The 9,263-nt window shown below is 33.9% G+C and overlaps 1 protein-coding gene across 1 annotated transcript; it reads left to right on the top strand.

The window, feature by feature from the left end:
- The first annotated feature begins 2 nt into the window (after nucleotides 1-2).
- LOC128202742 (palmitoyltransferase ZDHHC6-like) lies at nucleotides 3-6,962 on the top strand. Its single transcript, XM_052903846.1, has 9 exons — nucleotides 3-433; nucleotides 825-916; nucleotides 1,330-1,486; nucleotides 2,616-2,747; nucleotides 3,265-3,318; nucleotides 3,810-3,971; nucleotides 4,300-4,487; nucleotides 5,041-5,090; nucleotides 5,391-6,962. Exons 1-9 carry the CDS (start codon nucleotides 209-211, stop codon nucleotides 5,498-5,500), a joined length of 1,170 nt encoding a protein of 389 aa, XP_052759806.1. The 5' UTR covers nucleotides 3-208; the 3' UTR covers nucleotides 5,501-6,962.
- The last annotated feature ends 2,301 nt before the right edge of the window (nucleotides 6,963-9,263 follow it).

Below are 9,263 nucleotides of genomic sequence, written 5' to 3'. Positions count from 1 at the left end.
CATAAACCTCCAGTGTCAAAACATGGAAGAGTTTTCAGAACAGGAACTAGCAATTCATTTTGTTTCAATATATCTCTCTTAATTGAAATTTAAATGTGCTTTTTTAGAATTCCTTGTATCGTAAAAATTAGTTCACGTTTTATTGGTCAAGTGATAGCTTTCAGGGATTAAGTGTTCATAAACACTAAATAAACCAAAAACAATAAAAATGTTTTTGAGACAGCTATTTCATTGGGGTCCCATTGTGGCCCTATCAATCATTTTCTTCATATCCTATGCAACTATTCAGTGTAATTTAATGTACTGGCCCTTGCATGCACATGGGGGTCTGATTAACATGGCAGTTTTCTTGACCTGGAATGTGCTGACTCTGTACAACTATTTCCTTGCCGCATACAAAGGTCCTGGCTTCGCTCCTTTAAACTGGAGACCAGTAAGTGACACAATTCAAAAGCATTTTTATATATTCGATTTAACAATAAAATTCATAAAAAAGTCTATGAAAACAAAAAATGTAACTTGTATTGTTGTTAACTTGTTTTGGCATGTAGTATATGTTCACGGTAGTAGTGCCTACCTGAGCTAAAGAAATTCTCATACTTATCATTCAAGATCACCTAGATTCAAGAGCCACCCTGCATCAAGATGATAAGCAGTGACACTGGAAATTTAAGATTATTTTTTTCCTCTGTATCAACTAGGACTTTCTGTTTCAGATTCAGATTGAAAGTAAAGAAATATTTTACATTAAGGATTAACCTGACCCATGCATATGCATATCTAGTTGTAAGTGATGTTAAAAACTTTGAATTCATCTTTTTTAGAAGAAAAAAGACCACTGCAAACGACTTCAATATTGTGAGCTGTGCGATGGCTACAAACCTCCAAGATCTCATCATTGTAGAAAATGTGATAGGTATGTTTGCATGGATTTGAAAACCCCCAAAAAGATTTAGTCATCATAGTTTGTTTATAATGTGATTTTTTCTGACAACCTTTTTACATGTTCTACATCTTTCATAGAAACTTTGAAAAAAAAAACATAATAATATAAATTAACAGTATTAAAGGATATTTATGTATTTAAGTTAAATTATTAATTCACAGCCTGTTAGTGAAAAAAACCTCAAACCTATTTTTAAAAGACTATGAAATCTAACCAAATCTTTTTCCATGATGCATTGAGATTTTTTTTCGTTCAAATCTGGAAAAATGTTCACATGTTGGCATTCGGAAAATGGGAACATAGCCAAATAACAACTACACAAAATCGTGAAACCTGACATGATTTTCCATGTGAAGACAAGTTTTTTGCAATTCTATTTTTAGATGTGTAATGAAGATGGACCACCATTGCCCGTGGATAAACACATGCTGTGGACATTTTAACCACGCAAACTTCTGCTACTTCCTCTTCTTTGCACCAATTGGTTGTATACACGCAATCACCATTCTCGTTCCCAGTGTTTACAAGGCCTTAAATTTTGTAAGCATTTCCTTTCAAGGCATTATTTCCTTTATCATACTTACTGGAATACAAGCTGTGTAAGAAATGTCAACTGTGCACCAGATGATCAATTTGCAAGAAAAAAAGAAAATTGTCGAAAACTGACATAAACTTGGTAGAATGTGTACAATGCATTGAAACTTACTAACTGAAGTACCACATAGTTTACAATTTATTTAAGTTTAGCAGTTATTTTGTATTTGTCCATTAAAAAAGATTACTGGGTATGTCTACCTAGTAGGATTCATTCCTTATGCGTGATTGGCTAGTCGATGTTATCACGTGATATTACCAAGTCAGGTATATAGCTTAAATATACACTCATTTAGAGTAAGCCTTCGTGACACAGTGGATACGACACAGGACTGCAATTTTGGCGACACGGGTTCAAACCCGGTCTTCGACACATTTTTTTTTTTACATTTTGGTACTTTTTTTACAATTATGATATCAAAGCGTAAACACATTCTATTAAATAATTGTCCTGAGATTCGTTACAGAAAAAAACTTTTTTTAGTGCCTTAAAAACTAACTTTAATTAGTAATGTCTGTAAGAGGAATAAGAAAGTTCAACTGTGTACAGTTTTTATAAAGTGAGATTTGTACTAGGTAAAACCTGTCTATAGTCATTGCAATTAGACTTTTGGATGGGCAAGCCCAAGTTCTTACTTGGCTTAAGAAACTGTAACAAGCCCTGCTACATGTAAGTAAAATTAACATTTTGAGCGAGCAAGCTACTAGTGCGACTTATGGGCACATGTGAAATTTGCACATTAATTTTATTATCGCGTACAAGTCTTGATTGCAAACAGCTTATTAATATAGCACAAATGACATGCATGCAGCTATTTGAATCGAAATGAAAATGTAATCAAACTCTTTTCTCTTATATTTTTAGAATATAAACATTTTACGTCTTAAATGCACTTTACTCACTAAAATTGTGAGTAACTTAATCATTCATTATGGTAATATAGACATGGGACCTGCGCTCGCGACCAACACAAACTCATATACCCGAGTATTGGAGGGCTCCTTAGCTATTGGACTTGCTATAATAGGTCACATTAGGTGTTAAATAACCTCTATGGCATTTCACATATTTCAGACATGGTACCTGCGTTATGGGGACCAACACAACCTTGTTTACCTGGGTATCGGAGGGTTCCTCGTCTCCATGTTCGCTATCGGGCTTGCTATAGGTGTTATCATTGCTGTATGGTTGCTCTTTTTTATTCAGGTGAGAAATTTCTTCAATTTTGCTGGGGATTGATATTCACAATAATTTGTGAATTTAAAACCTGGTTTTAAGGTTGTTGCCAATAATTGAATAATTGCGATACAATTTTAAATTCTCAGGAATTAGGCCACACCCCAAAAAACATTATTTAAAATTCAAACAATGTAAAGTAATTAAATGTTGTACATTTGTTTTTGTCAGATTCATAGTGGTAGACGGAAAGCTGTAGATATTCAAATTAGTTTCAAGACAGGAAACATTATAATACATGTATTTCCTTTCTAATTATTACAATACTTTAGTTTACATGACAATCATGATTTAAATAAAAGTTGACATTATTTCATCCCTTACTTGTATTGTCATTTGATAATTGTGTTGTCTGTAAATGGTTGTAGATGCAGCTTTAGAAAGAATTATTTTATGATGTGAAGGTCTTGAACTTAAAGTTGTCCATTTGTTGTATCTTTTGGTGGTCATATTAGCATTTCTTTATTTAACAGTAATTATGTTTCAGATTAAGAGCGTGTTGAAGAATGAGACCGGTATAGAATCATGGATCATTGAAAAGGTAGGGGTAGTGATATTAATTGCTGAAGGCATATTCTATATTTGTTTTCATTTAGTGGATTGCTATGAAACCAGAATTAATAAACATAAGCTTTTGTTTTTATAGCTTACCATATATATATATATTAATTAGTTGTTTCACATTCCTAAAATAAACAAAATAAAAATCTAAGTTGTGCACAGTCAATCAATTAACCAGAATTACAATGGTCAAGTGGTAAAGGGTCCCCCCTCTCACCTACAACATGTAAGTGATAGTGGGCTGATGCACCACAAGGGTGGTCTAGTGGTACAGGTATCAGACTGTCACACTAGAGGCTGTGCTTTCGAGCCCAACAGGTGGTTCCTTCTCATAGCCTTTCAAAATGGACACCAGTACTGGTTTCACCCAGAAAACACACCCAAACGTTATTCAAATCAGCTTATAACTTACACCCAATCAGGCTTCAATAAGTGTAAATTAATAAAATCATAACTATACAAACAATCCAGGCAGTAGAGCGTGAAAGGGAGGATGATGAGGCAGAGTTTGTGTACCCATATCACCTTGGCTGGCGGGCGAACCTGACACAGGTGTTCACATGGTCCGGGTGGCCCAAGTCTGACGGATACACCTGGGATGTAGTGCAGGGATGCAACCAGTTCACCTTCACCGTACGTGCTTGATGGGTTTATTTTAAATTCTGTATTATCATTTACAATAGGGAAAGTGCTTTTTTACATGAGTGAAACTGTGATTCAAATTATTGAGTAGCCATGAATAAAAATAAAAATTATTTTAAGAGGTTTATAAAATATAAATTATGTTTGTTTATTTTAGTTTTGTCAAAAACTGGTACACATAATGTCAGAGACAATTTGCCCATGAATAGCAAAACCCATAACTTTAATCATTCTCAATTATTTTACCCTTACTCAAATTGGAAAAAAGACCAGTATAATTATCTTAATATTAAATTTCTACAATATGTCTAACTTACAGGAAGAACAGCTCCAACAGAAAGCAATAAAGAGAGACCGAACTGTCGAATTCACAATAGTGGAGAGCTACTCTGGCGCTATATGTCCGCTGTCCAAGGGTTGTGGTATGTGCTTCGGTATACCCTGTACTGATGAGCCGCGGATACCCTTGCAAATTGGGGACACCATTAAAGTTACACGGTGGAAAAAGTAAGTTCATTTTTACCTTTTATGTTTTAGGAAGTAACAAAAGTGGAGATACTGTGTTAACTTGGTGTCCTTAATGTCTGCGGCATTGTCAGCGTGAGAAAACTTTAATCCTCAAGAGTTCATTTAATATCAAAAGCAAGATTTTCACATGAAACTTCACTACTCACATTGGCAGAGACAATACACACATTTGTAGCAGGGCACATAATTCTTGTCTTTGGCTTTAATGAATGTTGAGTTATACCCCTTTTTGACTAAGAAGAAAACGGACATATTGGTATTCGTTTGTGCTTTTTTTTTGTTTAGTCTGGGTCCAAATGATACTTATCCTTATACATTACACAGCCCCTGTGATATTTGTGTTTCAGAAGACTTAATTTTGGTCTTTTTAATGGAAAAATGAGGCAGAGTAGAACCCTGCATTTAATTCTTCTGAAATTCCTTCTTCGATTTTTATTGCATTCTTTTTTGGAAACAGTTCTTTATGGAAGTAAGACAGACATGTCCCTTTTGGTTGGCTTTTGTCATAGGTTTTATCATATTTCCGTTGCAGGAAGTGGTTGTATGGAACAAAAGCGCTCTCTCTTGAACAGAAGGCAGCTCGTAAGATACTGTTTACCTCTTTGAACTTTACCATAAGATTCTATACTAACCTTTGCAGTTAGTTTTGGACAATATATAATAAGAGCACTATTTGATATATACATGTATATAAAAATGTAACGAAACACATAAACTATGAAATTACTGGTAGATCTGTCCTTATAACTAGTATCCTTTCTTAATATATACCAGTTCCATTATAAATAAATTCAGTGTTTATTGAGCTACACCTTGACAATATACCATTAACATTAGCAGGCATACAATTTCAAAATCTATTATATTATTCTTTGTATTCAGAAAAGCGTCGAGAGAGAGGCTGGTTTCCACGGAGATGTGCCAGGGAGATTGTGTGCGAGGCCAACGGTCACACACCTGAATGCAAGACTGACCACCCTAAATCCCAATAAGAACGCCATCACTCCCATAGCTCATTATGTGTTTGTTTATCAGTTTATCTTTGCGCACACAAATACTGCAATGTGATGTACTCCTATTTTTTATGTAATGTTTTATATATGCAATGTGTGTATTAGCTTTTGATATGTATTTGCAATTAAAAACAACAACATAGCAACATCATTATCAGTAGGTCACGTAAATCATTATTTGCTCTCTTATGTATATTTTTAACTAGTCTGGATTTTCAAGTCAAGGTATTGTAATAGCTTTGGTGTGACCGTGTCATATACCTCGTCATATGTATCGTGCAAAAACCTGAAACTTGGCCATTACTCAATAACTGTTTGTGATATTTGAATGAAACTTGGTACCCGTACACATGTCCCTTGTTACAATGTGCACATATGTACTTAGATCCATAACTCTGGCTTTAATTAATGTAAAGACAAGTGTTGGCTTTCACTTTGTGTTACTCTTGTTTATATGCTTTTATATTCTCTGGTATGTCTTACTCAAGGAAGTTCGCACATGACGATTTAAGCCACTTTTTGCTATCACTTTTTTTGCCCAAAATGCGGACCATAATAATTGTTGCAATTATTTTACCAATTGAGCTGATATTTATTCATTAATAGAAATTTCCATTGATATCCTGTATTAAATTAAAATGACTAAAAAGTATCATACAAGTAATTTTGAAAAGTAAGTCAATATAATACAAGGTGTACACTGTAAGATGAATGTACATGTATGCTGAATCAATTTATCTTCATCTATTATATTATAATATCAGTAAATGTATGTTTTAATCTTTTTAAATTCTGTTCGAAATTTTTGCCATTTTGTTTGCCAGTACTGAAGCAGCAATTCATCTATTATATTGTTATGGACCAACAAAGGGTCCTTTCTTGGCCATTTTAAGGCCCTGGCAGCTTGTATAGCCTGGAAACCATTGATATAAAATGATCTGTGCTGATTATGATGGACTTGCATTTCGAATGTCTCATGGCTTTTTATCACAAACAATACCATTTATTCGCTTTAATACAGACATTGTTATAATGTAATTGCCTTACTTATAGTTATAAATTCACAATGCAGATAACTTAAATCTGATACAATCTCCAGCGCTGCTTACTTTCATCAAAGAAAGGTTTTAACACAATTCAAAACATTGCTTGATCGCTTTCTGTAGAATGTACCGGTAAGGAAATGATTTTTATCAAAATTTCTTATCATTTGTACACTAAACAAAGTCACTGAATGGTTACTTATTAAAACAGTCTATGTTTTACATTTTGATCTCATTTCAAATTTCCGAAATATTTCTAGAAACACTCTTGAACTATTCTGATCAATGTTTTCTTGATTTGTATGTTAGCAACCTTTATGTCTTTTTGTTAGAAGAAAGTATTTAAACAATATTAAAGTTTATTACAGTCTATCAATACAATAAAAATTATATCTTTATGTTGATGAGTTGCATGTTTTTGTCGTTTTCATGTTATACCAAACTGTGAATACAGTAATTACTTTTATATTGATGGGTTCAAGTGAAATGAATTAAATGACATTAAATATAGAAGCAGATAGAACTGTTTCGCTTTCAAGGGGCGTACCTGACACATTTTAAACTGTTCACCAATACACTTGAGAGACAAGCTTGTTTTTTAATATGTTACATGAGGTGGGAGTGGTGTCCCATCCCTTAGGAAAACTGAAGAATACACTAATGAAAGAAAGTTTTAATTTTCTCTAGATTCTGAAAGCCAACATTCAGTGACATTACGACAAGCATAATCTAGATGCCTTAGCCTTCGAATGATTTCTCCTGATTTGGAGATTTCAGCACATGCTCCTTTTGGAGCACTACCAGGTATAATTATTTGTACCCAGAGGCGTACTGGCGTAAGCCTAGGTATGCCCCTTCTTTCAGCCATCAATATGTTTGTTAACTTGTGATAAAAGTCACTTCCTCTAATTTATGGAATTTTTTTTTAGCATCTTGACCTTTATAAGGTCGCATACAGGAAATGATGTAATGAACAGGAATACAATTAGGAGCATTTTTCTGTGGAAGTTTAAATATACACCCATTTTTATACAGTAGACACATGTATATCTTATTTATATTGATGGTGAAGCTGAGTACTATAAATTGTTTATGACACTGTTCAACATGTATGTTAGTGACTTAATAAAATATATTTTGTAAATTGCCTCACATGATCTTTAGTTTTCCATACCTGGCTTAGTTGATAATAATTGTCGGTGCATTGTTTTTTATGAAACGAAGCAGAAAAGGTTCGTTTTTCTAGTATACCATTTTGCCCTATTTTGCACTGACCCTGATTTGTCAAGCCTGCTTGAATTGATTGTCGTACACCAGAGCAATGATACTTAGAGTAACACAGATTTAGCACAGTCGACCTCTGATAAATGAGAATGGCTTGCAATGAGCTCGACATAGCTGTCACAATGGCTGTGAGGAGTTTGTGTAAGTGTGTGCGTGCAACAAGACTGAACCTTGACCATGCATTATAGACACTATTTATATCACACTTAGAGGACGAAAGTTAAAATGAGCACTGTTGATATATTGATAAATTGAGTGAATGATTAATTTAGAGGTCAACACCTTGTACAACATACATAACCAAATGCTATGTCTTAATGAACATAATTATCTGCTCATTGTTCAACTCCATGTTATTCTGTGTTTGCACAGAAGAACATTATGTCTGTGTCTAAGGCTCTTTAAACAGGCTCGGCATGTCACCATTTGGCATCTAGTTTTAATTATCAGCAGACTTATTTCTGACTGTTACTTTTTTCCCTGTAATAATATTTTAGTAGTTATATTGCATGGGGAAAAAAATGTACCTTCTCTTTATTTTTGGGTAATGAAAGACAATATCCAATTCTGTTAATAATGTTAGCTAATGAAAGCAAGGAAGAAAAAAATGTATGTGCTACTGGATGGCTTTGAACCTCTACCTTGCATGCCTCAAAAGATTTATAATTCTGTGCTGAACAACATAGGCTAAATCATTAAAACTGAAGTGTGTCAAGTGAAGGTTTTAATTGGGGGCGAGCTACCTGAAGTTGATTATCAATGGCTCTGGGCAGACACATTCAAGCTTTTTTATTAATTGAAGTGCAATAAATTGTGTGTTACTGACCTGATATTGACGAATCATGTGCATGCACCCTGCACAAGGGTTATACACACTTCACTAAAGTTTCGTTAGTTCTGTCAATGAGGAACAAAGAAACGACTACAGCTGGACACATTTTAGCTGTTTTTCTACATTAAGGACTATTACTCCTGTAGTACTGATACCATAAAGCCAAATATTAGGTGTGCACCACTTGAAACTATGGTTAGACATAACTGACATCAGATTCATGAATGTTGGTCTAGTAATTACAAAGTAATGCATCTGCACGACGGAAGGACAGATGGACATTGATATATCTATATCCCTACATCAAAAATATTTGCTCAAAAAATGTAGTAGAATAATAAAAATGCTCAAGTTAGAGAGTGTACATAAAAGTGTAGTTGTACAAAAGACTAAGACGATGATTACGTGAAGACACTGTCAGGATCTGTGTGTCTGCCATGTACACTGGTGACATAAAAACTTTCTACACTATACTTATTCTCAAATTACCCTTTTTAGGATATGTCCAGAAATTTAAAAGTCATGCAAATATCACATTTGATTTATAGTAGTATGCTTGTTGTGAAATGCTTTAAAACACACA

This window comes from Mya arenaria, chromosome 2, assembly GCF_026914265.1.
Source record: "Mya arenaria isolate MELC-2E11 chromosome 2, ASM2691426v1".
NCBI lineage: Eukaryota > Metazoa > Mollusca > Bivalvia > Myida > Myidae > Mya > Mya arenaria.
The sequence above is the reverse complement of the archived record's forward strand: the minus strand, read 5'-3'. Positions and strand labels throughout refer to the sequence as shown.